At 47.4% G+C, this 19,370-nt stretch overlaps 3 protein-coding genes across 4 annotated transcripts in view; 2 read left to right on the top strand and 1 right to left on the bottom strand.

The window, feature by feature from the left end:
• The window catches only part of LOC149330736 (multidrug resistance-associated protein 1-like), a 61,564-nt gene extending 54,746 nt beyond the window's left edge, over positions 1–6,818 (bottom strand). For both annotated transcript variants that reach the window (XM_089561388.1, XM_089561389.1), the window contains exon 1: positions 6,687–6,818. In XM_089561388.1, coding sequence (XP_089417514.1) covers positions 6,687–6,716 — 30 coding nt within the window. In that variant the 5' untranslated portion in view covers positions 6,717–6,818. The remainder of the gene's footprint in view (positions 1–6,686) is intronic.
• A 3,792-nt stretch (positions 6,819–10,610) lies between these two features.
• Positions 10,611–13,079, top strand: LOC149330735 (neprilysin-1-like). The gene has a single exon (XM_089559491.1). The coding sequence runs from the start codon at positions 10,611–10,613 to the stop codon at positions 13,077–13,079; it is 2,469 nt and encodes an 822-aa protein (XP_089415617.1).
• Positions 13,080–15,998: 2,919 nt separating this feature from the next.
• Positions 15,999–18,540, top strand: LOC149330734 (neprilysin-1-like). Its single transcript, XM_089559490.1, has one exon. It carries the CDS (start codon positions 15,999–16,001, stop codon positions 18,435–18,437), a length of 2,439 nt encoding a protein of 812 aa, XP_089415616.1. The 3' UTR covers positions 18,438–18,540.
• Positions 18,541–19,370: the final 830 nt, after the last annotated feature.

Genomic DNA, 19,370 nt, shown 5'->3' with positions numbered 1-19,370 from the left:
CTTTGGAGGAGAAATTCTAGAGGCCCGTGTACTGTGAGATGTCAGTGCACGTTAAAGATCCCCAGGTGGTCGAAATTTCCGGAGCCCTCCACTACGGCGTCTCTCATAGCCTTAGTCGCTTTGGGACGTTAAACCCCATAAACCAAACTAACCAATTGGAGAGACATGGGATATGTCCTGCAGTGGGAGTAGTCACGCTGATGATGATGGTACTACGAGTACTACTAACATTGTGAAGTCGCATAGACTAAAATAATAGAAAAGACGTGAGCCCTAGGCCGGAAAATAAGGTACATTGGGTAACGACACCATGCAGCACTACCTGGGTCCTTTGACTGTTCTATTTTATCAATAGGCCCGAGTGCTGATTTTTTCGTTAAGTGCAAACCGAAGAAAATCACGTGTTCGCACATGACAGATGCATAAATGAATGCCATACGATTGTTAGCCACATAAAAACCTATACGCTAAGTAGGGCTCACACTGACCTCTCCACTTCTTTGAAGAAGAAATGTCAAGAAACGCTATCAACAGATATGCAACACATATCAACAGCAAAGTCATTGTGTAAATAGGACCGTCCCACAGAACTCCAATTTTCGTCAGTAAATCAAAGCGGATTTATGAATTTATCGGATTACGCGAACTGCTAACAATTACAAGCAGTCCTATAAAGCGACTATTTGCTGATTGCTTCTAGGAGGCTTATTTAAGACGTCACATACCATGCATATAAGGGTAAAAAGGTAACGTACGAAGGCGTTGATGATGATGATGATGAATTTTTATGTCGCAAGGACAACTGTGGCCAAAGAGCGCCACGCTACAAGGTGTTTTCAACTCAAGGTGGGCTCAAAGACCCATTTCCCAGGCATTTCGCCCTAAAGAAGCCGAGCACCAGACAGGGTAAAGCTTGTACCCGTTGCATCAACAGTGGGTACCGGGCGGCACTGGGGGTCGAACCCCGCACCTGACGCGTGCAAGGCGGATGCTCAAACCACAAGGCCACCGCTGCGGTACGTACGAAGGCGTTAAGCTCACCACAGACGACTAGACCTCTAGGTGGACAGCTTCAGTCATTCGCTCGGTGAACAATCGTCACAATGCCCACTCTGTATTAAGGCGAAAGCATTTAATGCCTCATCGTTGTCAGCAGAAGGTTGTCAGCAGAGGTGCCACGCTTTTTCTAGTCAGACCAGAAAAAAAAAAAGTCTTTTTGCACGATGGGATTTCGAATCACCACCCTTCCAATCCGCAGCCGAGTGTGCTAATGGCTATGCTACTTCCTGCCAACGCATATGTAGTTCTCCTTGTCTACGACGCTGGAGAGTGTTTGCAGAAGGGCGTCGAATCAGACGGATGCCTCCCAAACGCCCTCCAGCATTTAAGGTTCACATACAAATGTGTACATAATTAACATCTTAACACACATCAGTGACACAAGCAGCAACCCCACGCTTAAAGCTTTCGCCTCACCGCACTCTAGGTCAACAAAGTGCCCTCTTGAATTTTTTATCTAACTTCAGGCATACGATGTCCATTTGCTAGAGCCTTACAGGTTCATAAAAGTGATCAGGCTGGCCATACCAACGAGTTCAAAGGGAACAGCGACTCACGTGAAACACTGATGACAAGAGCCCCGTGCATTCCATTATTTTGGGCAGAAGCGAATACGCTCGACCAGCAAACATGTTGCACCGATCGTGCCGATAACACGCGTGTTGTGGCCTAACACATCAAAGGCAACTCTATAGTGCAGCTGCTCATCATCGTGGCCCGTCTGTGACCCAAAAATTGAGGCGGAAAATTTGTGGTCGGCGGGTACGGAGCGTGTTTCGGCGATAGGTTTTACGCACGGCTTTAGGCGTTTGTGTTTCCAACAAAATTCAACTTCCTCACCCCCTTCTCGGCCCCCTTCTCATTTACAAGGTGTTACACGTAACTTAACAAAGGATTTAAAAACAAAGTAGCGTACAGGGTGTTACACGTAACATTACACCAAGGATTAAAAAGAAGTAGCGCACAAGAGCTGGATGAAACCAACGACATATTGCCTGCCGTCGTGTAGCGCACCTCACAGTATTTCTTCAAATTCCAAATAATTAGTAAATTAGGTAAGACTAATAATGCAAAATTTCATATATTCGCTTTAAAGTCACGCGCATTTCGTTAAGATGTAGAGGGGGTTAATAAAGAACCAATGCAGATTTTTGTATAAACGTGGTACCTCCTACGTGGTCCTTTTCTTCTGGAATTTAAACAAAGCCAGCGGAGTATGTAAAAAAAAGCCACGTGACTGCGTTCATGCGCTGCCGTATTCAAGCGCCACCAACCGTGTTCTGAACGAACGAAACGCGTTCTGACCGTGCCCAACTGAGCGGCCGCTGCTCAGTTCGACGGGATGCAAAATGATTTAAAAAAAAACGCGGAGGCAACCTCGAAATACAAGACTTCACTGCTTTCCCTTCCTTTTTTTTTTTTTGTCGGTGCGGTGCCTCAGTAAAAGCCCCGTCTGAATGGGCTGTCGGTGGCCTGCCTATCACTTATCGCAGATCACGCCGCACGCTTTCAATGTTCAGGGAGAATGTGCTGACGCACTTTCAAGATTATGCTGAGAGCGGCGTCGGCCGCTCACTTCGAGAAGGAAAGCGCGCACTTCGTTCACTCAGGACGCGCTTGGCAGCTCTACATTACGGTAGCGCAAGAGCCCAGTCACGTGTTCTATATATATATATATATATATATATATATATATATATATATATATATATATATATGGTTTATGGGGTTTAACGTCCCAAAGCGACTAAGGCTATGAGAGACGCCGTAGTGGAGGGCTCCGGAAATTTCGACCACCTGGGGTTCTTTAACTGTGCGATATATATATATATATATATATATATATATATATATATATATATAGGACGTGGGTGGCGCTGGTGAACACTCCCAAGGTTAGGTTATTTGTAAACATAAATACCCCCGAAAGCAGAAGGTTTGACAGCCGTCGCCGTAGCTCAGCGGTAGAGCACCGCACGCGTCATTCGAAGGTCGTGGGTTCGGATCCCACCGGCGGCATGTGGTTGTTTTTTCTTCTGCTTTTCTAATCAATTATCTTTAAGCGATAACATATTCAGCAATATTATAAATTGATCAACACCACAAAATAAGTAAACAAATTAAAAATCCCCTGTGCCCCTTGGTTTCTGTGGCTGTTGGCTTCTCTCATATTTGTAACGAGCCCCTCATTCCCCTTTCCTTGTCTGCTTAATTGCTTAACGAGGGCCTCGGTTCTGGCAGCCTTGATGCCTTAGGAAGCATAAGAGGGTTCTCACACAGCTTCCACCCTCGCCGTTCGATGGCGTTCTACGTCACATCAGCGGTAACTCAGGACGTTACCGCTGAAAACCCCCGAAAAGCATAACATTTGACAGCCGTCGCCGTAGCTCAGCGGTAGAGCACCGGACGCGTAATTCGGAGATCGTGGGTTCGGATCCCACGATCGCCGATATATATATATATATATATATATCTGTGATTTCTTGGCAGCTGATTGATCAATATTAGATAAAGTCACTAGAAATTGAAAAACATAACAGGATTTCATTTGAGCCAGCCTGCAGTGGGTGGTGCTCTCTGGTTGGTCATTTCTGGTCACGCGACACGTGTAACGTCATCACAGTCTCGACCAACCAGGGAATTTCGTAAAACCGGAAATCTGCGTAGTTTAAATATGGCGCCAACTCTATTGCTATCCCATCAATGATTTTTTTCTCCGTCTCTCTTCCGAGTGCGAAGATTAGCGATAGTGCTACAGCTCAAAGCTATACATCAGGTTCTCGTTCTTTTGGGAGAGTCTTTTGAAACTACCTTGTAGGTTTTGTCTTGGGGAAAAACACAGCGCACTCCCAAGACGAGGACGAAGAAAGACAAGACGATACAGCGCTGTATTGTCTTGTCTTTCTTCTTCGTCCTTGTCTTAGGAGTGCGCGGTGTTTTTCCCCCAAGATGAGCAACCAACTAGCCCACACTTCCACCCTTGCTTGTAGGCTTTGTCGTGTTTAGTTTTGTTTTTGTTTTTTATCCCGGTTAAAATGCGCATTTTTCCTGTTTTCCTTTAATCTTTAAGCATGAATTATTCCGTCGCTGAGACATGGCCTTGCAATTACATTGTCCCTTGTGGGTATCTCCGCCGACGTGTTATGGATTTGATTCATTCAGCGCACACCGAAAGGCTCGCTCGTTGTGGAAGAATTGGGAGTGGGAGTGAGAATGGAGTATACAACATGTAACAAAAGCGAGAAAAATGACAGAATCTAGCGGACTAATCGTACGGCTGCATTCTTCTGTTTCTTTATTTATCTATTTTTTTACTAGCACATAATGACAGCACAGTTAGAAGAAGACATACAAAACAGGAAGTATAAACACACATATGACTCTAATAATGCGGCAAAACGAGTGCTAGCTGGTCAGTAAAAAAAAAACTGAGGCAACACTTAAGTTCACCATGAGAGTACGACGTGATAACGTTGAAGGGTCCCTACGGTCGTTAGGGGGTCTCCCCTGGCGCTCTCTTTCTCAGACATGGACATGCTTGTCGCCATCGCATACTGCTTTAGTACGCATCATCGTCCAAATTAATGGGTAACGCTAATTTGTGACCTTAATGAACTAAGTGTTCCTGTAATGTAATTCTCTTACTGGGCGGTGTGAGGTGCTCGTGCAAGGCTTCCATTTATTCCTCCGAATGAACGTATCTCGATTGTGAAGAAGGAGCGTGCGCGGCTCCCGACGCAAAGGAAAACGGTTCAGTTCAGCTTAAAGGGGATGCGAAACACTGCTTGGCGGGTTACCGGCTATACTTCAGGAGGATTCTTTATGGCACACAGATGCTGACTCAAAAAGAATTACAGGAATCGATGCACAGGAGCGGGAGTTATTCAATGAAGAAATTTCAAAATACAAGCAAACAAAACGCTGCCCTCAACTCGATTTTGGCGGGGCTTCCCACTCCTATTCCGCTCTCCCGATGACGGCACCTGGCGCAACCAATCAAAACAGCCTGCCAGAGCATGTCGCGGATGTTTGCACTCCACGGTTGCCTGCTCTCTGTAACTCGTTCTTGCTGAGACTGGCAGCGTCGTTTCCATGCCAGGGCCCCTGGTGGTGTATTTTTATTTTACTTGCTTTGCAGGCCTTTTATCTAAGACAAACAAGTTGTTTTTGTTGATCTAATATAAAACACCAACAGGTGACAAAAGGTGTCTCTATTTATTCACACAATTTGCATTATATTTACCGTTTGTCCAATCATCAAGCTCGCGCCAGGTGATCTCATATCCGCTGCTAAAACCCGCCACTGTATGGGGACACCATCAGAGCCATGAATTTGTTTTTGGGAGGACATTGAAATATTAAAAAACTGAATATACGCGGTATTACCGACGCTAATAGCACCATTGTAACTCACTGTATGCGATTTGCTGCCGATTTGCTTTTCAGCGAAACCGATTTCTAAGTCACTACACTCTCGACCAGACAGGATTTTCCAGTCACGCCGATGCGCTTTTCCGCCGAACGGAACCTTTAACACTATTGCGCTGAAACAAGAAAGCGGAAGTATAGCAGACTAGTCTTACGGATGAATTCTATTTGTTTTAGTTTCGTTTTCTACAAAAAAGACAGCACAGTTTGAATAAAATGTATAAAATAGTAGGTAAAAACAAAAATACGAGCTCGTATGATAATGACAACGCGGAAAAATGAGTGCTAGCTAATCACTAAAAAAAGGTTATAGACAGCTAAGCTCGTAGTGACGTCATTAAAAGGAGAGCAAAAATCGCTAAAAAATAAAAGAAATGTGCTCCACAAAGCGCTAAAAATGCCCTCGAAAAACTAGAAAATGCAACAGTTACTCAAAATAATCACCAGAATATAAATTGCTTTCTTAGGCTTTTCCAAGTGAAGTATAAAGGCTACGCTCAACCGGACTGTATGTATCTTACTTTTCCTTTTCGCGTAGTTTACCTCAGCGCAATAATGAACCAACTAGCCCGAGAAATCGCGCACAACGAGAAATCATACTACCAAGATACTTTGCTTGGCTTCGGCAACTGTTTGCTTCCTGATACTATCTTCCTTAATTCAGAGAGCAATGAAAAAGGCCTAGAGGGCTCCTCTTTATTAGTCTACTAAAGGCCTTTGGAAGACGTAAATATCAAGGAAAACATCATGGGAGAAAACACCAGTGTTTTGCATGGCGTGGTCTTCACTACTGATGTTTTCTTCTTATGGGATCATTACAAGTTTCTACCTTATTAACCTTTATACCTTATTATAAAGTGCAAAAGTAACCGTCTAAAATGTATGCAAAACATTCAGCAACAGCTAATTGCCTGTTGAGACCGGTAACAAACTGCGCGTGCGAACTTTTGGTAAACAATAAGCATCAATTAAAGGAATAAAATTGCCTTAAGGGATTGAAGAAGGAAACGACAGAGACGTGACGACAGAACAGAGCGCACTTCTCTTTCGTTTTCTTCTTCAATCCCTTTGCGCAAGTTTATTCCTTTAATTCCTTTTATGAACAAACTCGCCCAAACGAAAGTGCTTAATAAGGATGAAAAAGTTCTTGGTTGAGATCTTTAAAAACAAAAACCCAAACAAAACAAAAACCCACTTACCCAGAACGCCGAGCCACAAAAAGATTCCATGGCAGCCGTTCAAAAAGTCCTGCAACCAGGCAACCACCACTCCAAGATCTCACACCATTCCTAGGCGAGGTTCCTTCGGAGAAGTCCGCGGTCGGCCCCTTCGGACCTGTCAGATAGACCAAGGCGGTCCTCTCGAAGAAATGTTATCGCCAGATAAGCTGCCGGCAGAAGAGCCCTCATGAAACTTCCTCCCGTCACGACCTGTGTGGGTATATGTGCTTGACGTTAACTTTCGTGTAATTCTTTTACTTTTGTATGTTTGCCTCAGCAACCATACACTTTCCGAAAGCCGAAAGGGGGTGAAAGGTGACGAAAGACCGCTGCGCGAACCCCCCCCCCAAGCTCTTCTCTCGTCGATTTCTCTGCGTGAGCCAGGCGATCTCAGCTCCTCAAGTGCAGCGAAAGATACAGCTCTCTTTTGTGCTAACCCTAACCGTACACAGGTGACAAAAAGCAGAGAGGCCTTTCGTCTTGTATGCGGACGAATACGTCATAAGGACCAGAGTGCTGAAGCATAACACCCCGCCGAACAAGCAGATCTGCCCTAGACTTGACGTTAAGCGTCTGAAGTAAGGGCTAAAGTCGGATACAACTTAAGTCTGCACTGAAGCTCCGCCATCATTCAGGACCGCCACATAGAAGTCACCGATGACAAAAAAGTAGTCCGTTGTTAAAACTTCTATTGTCACCTAAAGGAGAAGTTAATCGCACGAGAAATGTCGCAAGCTCTAGAATTTTGATACCTGGTTTGTTTCATGAAATTAAGCATTGGAAATATGATTTTGTTTACTTTTCTGACTGGCTAGCGGAGTAATACAATACGCCGCGCACCGTGGTCCAGTGTTAATAAATGTTGTTTTCTTAAGTTGTTTCCTACTAAATTCTCTGCAGTAAGACATTGTGCCGTAAGACTTACTACAGCAAGTTCAAGATAAAGTTTTCAAGTCAGAAGTAAGGTCTCACAGAAACACGTTAATTTTACAGCAGGCTATTTTTTAATTGTCAACCAACAGCCTCCGTGGTCTCAGCGTATCTGTGTAGCACCTGCTTCTTCCTTACCTTAAGCTTTTAAGTTGAAAGTGAAACTTTGAGTTTCAGCTCAGCGTAATCATAAACGAACCACTCAGGACACTTAGGAGCCCCCTTTCCTTTCCAACAAGTGGCCTAGCGATAACGTAACCTATGATGGTAGATTGTCTTCGAGCGTCCGTTTCTTGGTCCGCATATGTGCTCCTTACAGCACAATACAATATTGTGCAATGTCGTCAACGGCCATTCGTTGAACGGGGTGTTGTATGTTATAACATACTGCATTACGGGTGCTTTTGCCAATGTGCAGTATACTATCCACAAAAAATGAAGGGCGTACAAAAACAAAACAAATTCAAACCAAAAACACAAACATATGAGCTCCGTGGAGAAGAAATACAAGCAATGTCATCACTTCTAAAGAACAGTCTTCGCGCCTTGAAGTGAAATTAACATGCGCTAGTATATAGTTTCACTCGGTTAAGATCTTATTTTGCAGTTCGTGTTTCAACTATCTTGTTCGCATTTCATCTATTGCCGATAGTGCAGCTATTGCATCAGAAGACCAGTCGAGTGCGGATATATGAACGACATTTCGAATTATTACCCATATCGAGATACACAGATTACTTCCTTGAAAATCCTGTGCGAAAGTATAGGAAGTTGCGCAGTATATCGAAGTCCAAATCCACCGGTCATTCGATATATCGAACTGCGCATTGTACCGCTCCAAGCGGTCTTCTCTGAACGGTGCTCTTCGATCACTTTTCGCGCGCGGAGATAAGTGTGCTGCGCGTCCTACGGCACCTGCCGAGAGCGCTGGCGCTGAGAAACGGTGTTACGAAGTGAACGTGGAGTGTGCTTGAGGGCAGACTTCGATCTGTAGGGCTCATTTTCCGCGCCGCACCGATGTCACAAGGTGAAGCCAACCAACTAAATAAGCCATTCTGCGTCATTTGTATGGCTTGCTACGCTCTCTTCGCTGTCGAAGGCGTTGCGGAAACCAGCTGTACCTTTTTTTAAGCGATTGTTCTATTTATACTGCACTGGTAAAATTATTAGGCATCTCATAATAGGCAGCAGCTTCGATGCGAAGCAGGCTATGACAGCACGCTGGCGGGCATGCTGTCACTAGCGTTTCACTAGCGCTGTCACTAGAAGCGTGTCACTAGTGCTGTGCAGTGTATTGCTTTTAGGTTACAGATAAGCTTATCTATTGCTTCTTTTATACATCGAATTATCGATATATCGAACTCTTTCGCGAACCCTTTCCATTTCGATATATCCGGTATCGAGTGTACCTTCCTCGTGACAGATGCCTCAAATGTTTCTTGAAGAGCATTAATCGAGGATACCGCTAAGTTATATTTCATTCCAAAACTGGCTTCCTGAACTCGTTGGTCGTCCATAAAGTGCGCTTACAGCGCAGACGGACAGGTGCACAGGACAGCCTTCACAAGGTCTTGTGATGTCTGTTTTTCGTCTATGTCACGGTTCATACGCTCTATAATCATTACTCATTCATCTATTTCATCCGACTACTTTTAGCCATGTATGCTTAAAGCGTGAGCAAAAGGAGGTCGACCGAGACGTAGTGATGTTGATTATTATACCCTAGAGCAGTTTGCATCGCCGTTTTGAGATAAAGTACACTACGCTGGGTGCAGCGTTGGTTTCCAAACAGTTCACGTCCTAAACGGAGCGGATCATTGTTGATTTTCAGCATTCATTATGCATCTCTTTCCGGCTTCATTAAAAGAGCGAGGTACCAGCGATAGTAATTGTTGGCGGGTACCCGCCTCGTATGCGAATGGTGCTGTGTCTGGGGGCCCCTGTATTACTACTGTCATTTTGCATCTCCAGCTGTTTGTCAGAAGAACCACTGGACTCCAAGCACAAATACACCTATATGGGAGTAAAAGAGGGTGTGCGCTGGAGGACAACTTTACTCCCTTTCTACTTTTTACTCCTTTTTGTTTGGAGTGCTGCAGGCACCCCTTTGTTAGAGTCCGTTAGGTGGCATGCAACGCTTACCTGAGAGCGACACCAGTCGAGGAAGCAGATGCGAGCCTGCGGGTCGACAGGGCAAAAGCGTCGCGTTCGGTCGCAGACGAGTCAACTTGCGATCCCTCGAAGATGCCTTCGTGCTTAGATCACCGCAGAACGCGATCTTTTTCTAACTTGAGTACGTTTCAAAGATGTTGCCAATCGCTGATGCCACTAGTCTTCGTCTTCTTTGCATCGCAGTAGCGTCGAAAGCGGCCACGAGAGTGATGGGGTTGTTGTTGATGTCTTCGCGAATGGTACATACTCACGAAGGGCGATTGATGAGAATTGAGTACAGTCTCTAACAAGAGGTGAAATTTCTACGGCCAGTTAAACCACACGATCACAAAGGGAAATCGCTAAGGAGTCTGGGAAGCTCAGTAATTATGTTAAAAAGGGGATGCAAAGTATAATTATTAAAGTTTAAGGAACATGACAAAATTTTCAATGCAGATTTAGGTTGACTAATCAAACTCCACGTTACAAATATCTAACTACTGAGATACTCCGTACAGTGGCGTAACCGGACTTCCTACTATCATAGCCCTATAATAATTCATCATGTTCACCACTTTAAAACCAACAAGCGAGAGTGTAACGTTTAATTCACTCAGCTCGTGATGAGTCAGCAGCCACGGTTCTAAATTCCTCATTAAACATTACACGTGGCTTTGATGAAATGGCGCAGACACTGATAACAATAGCATTTACAATAAAGCGAAAACGAAACTCCTGAGTCTACTCGAAGACGAAGAAACAACGAAGTATAGGGTCACGTGAAGGCACGTGGTCGGCCGCGGCAGAGAAGAAGAAGCAACGATGCCGGGTAGCCGTCCGTCCACAGCAATGTCGCTGGAACCCGACTACCAGGACGACAACGACCCGGAAGTCATCCGGCAGCCGGAAGAACCGGCTGGAACCGGCTCCCGCGCTCCGTCGGAGCTGCAAATCGCGACCGTCCGGACGAGGTCGCGGCCGCAAATCCTGGTGCCCCGCCCGTACAGCCGTCTGCCATACGTGGCCGTTTGCGGCGTTGGACTCTTTACGGTCACTGTCGTGGCCGCAGCAGTCACCATCTACACGACGCAGACGGGTGAGACCATTTCGGCACTTTTCGGCCAGAACATGCCGCCCCTGCCGCCAGCTAACACATCGGCTAGTGCCGACGCTAATATCCTAGCCGCTGTGGACAACCGACACCTCGCCAGACGTGAGAGGAAAGTTTTGCTTGCTCAGTCAAGCTGCAAGACGGATGTGTGCGCCTGGACCGAGAACTACCTGCGCGGGAAACTCAACTGGACTGTGAACCCATGTACAGACTTTTACGCGCATGTCTGCTCGCGGCATTGGACTGCCCCCGACCTTGACGTGCAGTCGAGGGCCTACCAGGAGAGGACAGCTGGCATGATGATGATGAACGTTGAGAAGTTCTTTCAAAACTACCGCAAAGAGAACGAAGAGCGCTACCGCGAGTATCCCGGAGTTTTTCTTCACCAGGCCATCTCAATTCTTCCCAAGTGTAAGGCTGAAGAAAAGAGCGACAAGAACCTGAAATCTCTGCGCTCTCTCCTGGAAGAATACGGTCTCGTCAACTGGCCCTACAGTGAGGCTTCCCGCGATGCTAGTGTTGTCAACATATCGGCCTTCGTGGACCGTGACTTCGGTGTCTTCCCTTTCGCGAGGGTGTTCCTGCGGAAGCTGTTTGAAAACGATCAAGCCTACACTGTCCACATTGATGCGCCAAGCTTTACTCTCAAACGGTACAACTTAGCATACCTCGGTGAATCACCGGAGAGCTTTTCTGAGATGGTCTTTCTTGCACTGTCTCTTTTCGAAAAGACGCGCGATGTGACTAAGCAAGCTGAAGCCATTGCTCTTCTCGAGAAGCACCTTTACAACGTCGCCTCTGTGCCTCGTTTTCTCGAGTTCCAGGACAAGATCAGGAGCGTAGGGTGGCTTAACTCTACGGGAAAATGGAAGTGGAAAGATTACCTCTCGATGCTGTTCCAGGACGACAAGAGATTCGGCAAAGATAAAACAATCGTCGCCGTTAACCTTGACTACGTCAGCACGCTTGCTTCTGTGCTCAACGAGATTGACACAGCCACTCTTTTCAACTACCTAGGTTACCGCATCGTGGTGCATATGTCCCCTCTCCTAGGCAAACCGGCCAGCCCTCTGCTGCCCCTGAGTCACGACCGTTACTTGGAGTTTGTTCCGGACCGGCTACAAGCCTGTATGCATCTCCTAGAAAGACTTTACAAGCACGGCATGCGGTTTTTCGGCCGCATGACCTTCAGCAAGAACAACTCTACCCTGCTGCTCAAACACTACGACCACAGCATGAAGAACCTTGAAGCCCAGATAAAGAGCAGCATGTCCAATCACCTCCTCTCCTCTTCGTCGTGGCTGGAGCGCTCGGCGATCGGCGTGGGCGTTGACAAGATTGAGAGCATGCGACTCGTTTTTCTGGATAGCGCAGACGATATTAATACCATCGCTGCTTACTACAACATCAATGTTCAGAATCTGGACCAAAACAATTTGGTCGAGAGTTTTCGGGAGCTCCAAGCTGGAACCATGAACGTCTACTGGGACACCAAGCCTGGGAAAGACGACCTGGATGCAAGATTCGACCACACGGCTCTCGTGCCAGGTCATGAGTACTTGATCGGGCGCAACACGCTCTTTCTTCCCCACGCCAACATTGCTTTCCTCAACGACGTTACCAAGAACATCGACCCTGTTCTCATCCCCCTCATCCTCGCTGAAGTCTTCCGGGGCATGTTTACAGCGGTAGACCGGCGCGGTGCCTCCGTGGATCACACCCTTGCCATGGTAACATGGTGGAACCCTGGTGAAGTGAGCAAGTTCTGGAAGCTGGACCTCTGCTTACAGGACCAGTACTATGCCGAGTTACACGACCTCATAGGTGACGACCACGAGGTGCGCATGAAGCTGGAAGAGAACATCGCGGACAATGCTGTTGTGGGGCCACTGCACGACACGTACCTCAGTGTTCTGATGTCTCAAGATGGCGCCGAAAGACTGAAGATATCAGTGGACGGTCGTCAGCTGGACATGAAGCAATTGTTCTTTGTCCTCTACGCCGTTGGACTCTGCGATAATCCCAGCCATGAATCGTGGGTGCGGAAGCTGATGTTCGGCGAAATTCCCGGCAGACTTAGGACAAACATTCCGCTAATGAACTTCGCAAAGTTCTCGGCTGCTTTCGGATGTCCGGAAGGCACGCCCATGAACCCTACTCGCAAGTGCATAGTTTGGTGAAAATGCAGGATCAATAACACTAAAAACGGCTATGGCAAAAGCGTGAACAAAATTGAACTATGAGTAAAGGAGGCACACCTTCGGCATCATTCATCCAGGCTGACTTTTATCTAGACAGCGTGTCTCTAGGCAGTACAGTTGTCTTCCGGGCAGCTCCAACGCGTTCGTTAGAGCTTTTGAAGCTCAACTTGCCTGTGAATAAAAAGTACATGTCGGTCGTTTACCCCGCCTACAGTAGTTTGCGCTTAATGATACGGGCTTAACATGTCGCCAATTTTAAGGTGGAAGCCTTTAATGCCTCATCGTTGTAAGCAGAAGTTGTTGACAGAAATGTCACGCTTTTCAATTGGTCGAAATGGTCGTGACGTCACAGTGCGCGAATTTCAAACGGGGGCAATTGTCCTTTGGCTAGTAACCATGCAACCAATTTAAGGGACGGCATAGTGATGCTCCAGGTAAGCTGGACTGAGTTTAGTTAATTAGTTAACTTATTAGCCTAATTAACCTTTCCAGTCAGACCAGAGAAATAAAACCGAGTAGGAAATTGGTCGTGTTGGGGAATCGAACCAGGATCTCCGGAGTGCGAGAAGAGCACGCTAACCACTCCGCCATGCCAGCTTGAATTGGAATGAACAAAGGCGCGTCTAGTGAGTACGGTGTCTTTGTTCACTCCCATTTTCCTCCCTTCCAGTTACGGCGAGGTTCAGGTGTCCACCGAGATATGTGACACAGATACATTTCCTTTCCATAAAAACCAACTTACCGACGAGCAAGGCGTAGAGCCGGACGGGCGATGGCGTTCTGTGGACTACCTGGCAGCGTTGCAAGACGCTGTCGCGTTCCACTCTCAGAGGCGAAGCTTAACATCTTAACCACACATCAGTGACACAAGCAGCACTTTAGGTCAACGAAGTGCGCCCCCCTGAATTTTTCTTTGTCCCAAAAGCAGGAAGTTGCTGTCGCAAAAGTACGCCCTTTGTCAAAAGTTTGGAGGCCAGTACTGTTACTTCTGGACCAAGTTGTGTGGCTCGTTACGCATTCCTAACATTCCAAATTTCTGAGGTTAGAGGAACTCAGGGCGAGAAGTAAACCGCCACTACCTGGACTACCAGCGACGGCGCTTAGCTGCTGCTTCAGCGGCGTGCACATCTGGATTCTGGCGTCGGCGGCGCTGAGCCTCTGCTCGGACTGCTCGTTTAGCAGCAGCGGCAGACGAAGTATTTCAGCCGGTTTTCTTCGCCCATTCTTCAGATGGCAGTCGTTGATCACTATTTATTTGTATTGTATTACATAAGCAGATGGTTTATACTAGGAAGGCAACGCTGTGAGTGGTGTGGCCAACACGAACAATTTATCGCGTGCGGCACATTTAGCAGCACCGCCCGTCAGCAGACCACAGTGTGACGCAACTGCGAGGAAGCAGAGCGTGGATGAGCATACTACAACTACTACTCTGGGCTAAGGGGGGGAGAGAGACAGCTGATACACCCTTCTTCTGCCATCTTTTTGCGGGGGCACTGCTTGGAGGAGTGGTGGCGGGAATAGGATGGAGGGAGTGGGATTTCAGATGAGAAGGCGCAGTGCCCCTCGGAGCCGGTACTGCAGATCCAGAATATCCAATGCCGCGGCATGGATCTTCAGGTTGCGTGTGCACCGAAGTCAGACTTCACCTCCCCTAACCACCCTACCTCCGCTCACACAGTGGTGATAGACGAAGGCGCGCGCGGTGCGCACCACTCTGGCGCCATCTACGAGCGAGTGGCGATACTCTCGTGCACTCGGTTACACGAACGGTTTCTAAGAACTGCTTTATAAAGCAATACACCGGTTAGTTTTTTGTTACACGCCAGGTGGCGTGGAACAAGTAAACTATAGACCGCCATTCTTAATTCCCGGTATTGCGAGTACGAAATGGCCGCGAAACAGTTCCAGGTACTTTCTATATGAGCGCTCTTTCGTGACATGTGTTTGGATGAGTTACTGCGGCTAGTACCACGGCAGATGCGTACTGTACCACCAAGCCTACTTCGCACTTCGGTTGAGGCGAAGCCCAAAACATTGCCTCCCAGAGAGATTGGTAACTATTGCCGTCCGCTCTTGTTCGCACATTTTGGACAGAACCGGTATTTCATTTGGGGCTACTTTTCATTAAGACCTGCTGTTTGTGGGGATCCTAAGCTAAACACTTAACAGTGCTAGATGTCCTTGCCTGGTGTTCTAAGTTTCACGTTGTTATATCGTCGTCATCGTCAACCGGTAAGCATCCACCACAACCCTTAACGTATAGGCTGGGTGAGAGAAAAAAGAAGCACGGGCTTCATTCTATGCATTTTTTCCCCTTCCAACAAAAAATAGCGTCGGAATTCGTTTTGTCTATCCTTTCCTTCTGTAATTTTCATATAGACCACGCCATTCTTCGCTATATTAGACGAAAAAAAAGCGCATAACTTTGTTCAAAGTTAACACACCCCCAAATACAGTACTACCAAAATTTTACCTCAAACGGGTCATATATCCGCCCAGAGCGTCTCCCTTAGCGTCGCAATGTACGACAGGCTGCTGCTTTCAGACAGCGCCGCTCACGCTACGGCCCTCCATTCATCGCAGCGGAAATTTCTAAGCTGGGCACCTTCCAAAAAATTGTGTCACTGAGAACTATCTGGACCTAGGTATCCTTACTTGAGCAGAATACGGAAGTAGCTGTTATAACCAATGCTGCGAGGAAGCGCGTGAATAGTACAGAGGCGAAGAAGAAGAAATCGGCGCGCGGCCATGTCTTAAGAGGAAGGAGACGAAGAAGAAGAAGGGACCTCATTTTTGTATGGTGAAGAAGAAGAAGAAGAAGACCTCGCGGGTTCACGCAAAGGGTTGCGGCAGGGAAGAAGACACTATCCCTGAGCAGTGACGCGTCTTTGAACGATGAGTAAGGACCCCAGCCACCAGGGCGCCAGCGCCAGAGACGCCGCTCGACCGCGCCAAGAGCTCTCCAACAGTGGCTCGTTCCATCTAACAGAGCTCCAAATCGCCGCCATTCAAGGGCGATTGCGATCGCAAGTCTTGGTCGCCCGCTCGCCTGCCCGTCTGCTGTACGTAGCCGTGTGCTGCGTAGGATTCTTCACGGTCTTTGCGTGTGCCACTGTGGCCACCTACCAGCTACACTTGGACGAAGTCGTTGCGGTACTGTTCCAGCGCACCATTTCCCTGCTGCGCCCAGCCAACCACCGGACGGGCGCTACCGATAGCGCCCTTACCACAGTGGACAGCCGACACCACGCTTCTGGCGAAAGGAATGCTCGACTTACTGAATCAAGCTGCAAGACAGACGCATGCATCTGGGCCGAGAACTATCTGCGCGGGAAACTCAACTGGAGTGTGGATCCGTGCACCGACTTTTACGCGCACGTCTGCTCTCATCACTGGATGGCCCACGATCTCGACCTCCAATCAAGGGCTTACAGAGAGATGACAGCTGGTTTGTTGATGAGGGAGATCGAAACGTTTTTCTACAGCCACTTGAAAGAATACCAGGATCGCTACCAGGAGTATCCCGGCGTGTTCCTTCTCCAGGCCATCTCGCTTCTGTCCAGCTGTCAGGCTGAAACTAAGAATGGCGAGGATCTAACATCCATGCGCACTCTTCTAGCAGCGTACAACCTTGGCCGTTGGCCCTACAACAACACTCCCAGTGACGCGACCATTGTAAACATCACGGCGTCTTTGGACCGCGACCTCGGAGTTTTCCCGTTCGCCCGGGTGTTCTTGCGTAAGCTGTTCAGCAGTGATCGTGGCTACATGATTCACGTCGTAGCTCCCAGCCTCACTCTGAAAAGGTACAACCTCGCATACCTTGGCGAATCGGCGGCGAACTTCACCGAACTTGTCGCCTTAGCACTGTCGCTTCTCAACGAGGGACAAGATGTGACGGAGCAAGCTGAAGCCGTTGCTCTTCTCGAGAAGCAACTTCATAACGTCTCATCTGTAGCACATTTTTTAAAGTTCCAGGACATAATTAAGCGTGTGGAGGAGCTTCAAAGTACAGCCGAATGGAACTGGACAGAGTACTTCACTCTCTTGCTCCAGGATACAGAGCAATTAGGCAACGACGCACTGGTCGCCATTCTAAACCATTACTACGTCAACAAGTTGGCCTCCATATTAAGAGAGACCGACACTACCATTCTTCTCAACTACGTCGGCTACCGCCTTGTGGTGCATCTGTCCCCACTGCTGGCCACAGCAGCCAGCCCCTTGGTGCGGCTGAGTCACGACAACTACTTGGAATTTGTTCCCTACAGGCAACAAGCCTGCATGCATCTACTAGAAAGACTTTACAAGCACGGCATGCGTTTTTTCAGCCACATGGCCTTAGCAAATAAGAACTTGACATTCCTTCTCAGAAATAACGACTCCGGCATTGCAGGTCTCGAGGAGCAACTCAAGAGCAGCGTGACCGGTCGCCTAATCTCATCGTCGTGGCTGCAGCAGCGCTCAACCATTGACATAGCAGTCGGTAAGATCGAGAGCATGCAGTTTGACTTCCATGACATCAAGCACGACATCGATACTATCGTAACTTACTACGATTCCAAAGCTCAAACTCTAGACCCGAGCCATTTGCTAGACAGCTTCCGGAACCTTCAAGCCGGAACGATGCGCACCTACTGGAATGAAACGCCTACCAATGGCGAGCTCGATGCCAGATATGACCGGTCGTCTCTGACAACAGGTCACGAGTACCACTTCGGCCAAAACTCACTGTTCCTTCCACTCGTCAACTTTGCCTTCCTTAGCAACATTACCAATACCTACGACCCCATACTCATACCTCTCATCATGGCCGAAGCCTTCCTAGGTATGTTTGCAGCGGTGGATCGACGTGGAGCGTCCGTGCACCCCAAGCTCGCTGTCGTCACTTGGTGGAGAACCAACGAAATGAGCAACTTCTTGGAGCTGGAGCAGTGCTTCCGAGATCAGTACGATGTGGAGATCCGTGATTTGACTGGGGACAACGTTGAGGCAAGCGTGAAGCTGGAGGAGAATATCGCAGACAACGCTGCTCTGGGCCCCCTGCATGACATGTACATTAAAGCTCTCGCGTCTCAAGATGGTGCCGACAGGCTGAAGATCTCAGTGGATGACCATCAGCTGGATACGGAGCAACTGTTCTTTGTCCTCTACGCGGTTGGTCTGTGCGATAACCCGAACCGGGACTTGTGGGCACGGAAGCTGGACTTCGGAGAGACTCCCGGTAGGCTTAGGGTGAACATCCCACTGATGAACTTCGCCGCGTTCTCAACGGTCTTCGGATGTCCGACAGGCGCGCCCATGAATCCAGCTCGCAAATGTACCGTCTGGTGACATCGTCCGTCGTAACCGCTGGACGGAGCTTTCTTTGGTGGCTGGCTGTACCAAAGAATGGAAAGCAAAATGAGATTTGTCTAAAAAAACTCTTCCTTTCCTCTTCCGAGAACTTCTGTTGATACAGATTGTGTCATGCCAGGACAAATACCTGTGTCGTGTTCTGAAACTTCGAAGAAAACTTTATTTCTTTCTCGAGGTGTTTGAGATGGTGCCTCCTGCTGACAAGGCGAGCATGCACGGCCTATGACACTTACTGCCTTGTCTGGCGTGCTTTTTTTTTCCTAATTACCACTTGTTAAGCCTGCAAACAGGCAAGTTGTACTGAATATCTAAAAGAAAAGAGCAGTTTATGGCAGCGGGGCATGTATGTGTGACTCGTTTTGTTGATTAATCAAAAAGGATCCTGTCGAAATTGTACCGCACGAGTCACGATGGTCGCGCTGTTGGTATAAAGATAATTCAGCTCTAAACATCCCAGACCACTAAAAGAGACCACAGCCGATTTGGCGATTACGTGAATCGAATTTCAATGAAGTGTTTTTCTGGAAAAAAAAATTTCTGCTCACGTGAGCGCTGTTTGAGGTTTCCGCGAAGAAGCAATAGTTGCTTGGAGTTAACAATTTTTAAATCAACTGTGAAACAATAAGAAATCTTACTCTAGGATATTTCGCTTGCTTTGGCTCAGCAAAAAATGCAAAATATGTGGCCGTTCAAGAATTTTTTATATTAACTTCGTTAATGTTATTGTAAGCGAAGCATTAACGAATTTTCTGCTTTCACCTGTTGCTGTCGTTTGTCATGAAAATAAATTAAGATGGTTAAAAAGGGAAGTTTTCAAGAAAATTACTTTCAAAGTTCGCAAGAGGTTACTTTTTCCTGGGCTTCAGACCCAAATTAAGGATGAAGGCCCTCAGTATTAAGATACTTTAG

This window comes from Amblyomma mixtum, chromosome 9 (assembly GCF_055824585.1).
Source record: "Amblyomma mixtum isolate Tamu chromosome 9, ASM5582458v1, whole genome shotgun sequence".
NCBI lineage: Eukaryota > Metazoa > Arthropoda > Arachnida > Ixodida > Ixodidae > Amblyomma > Amblyomma mixtum.
The sequence above is the reverse complement of the archived record's forward strand: the minus strand, read 5'-3'. Positions and strand labels throughout refer to the sequence as shown.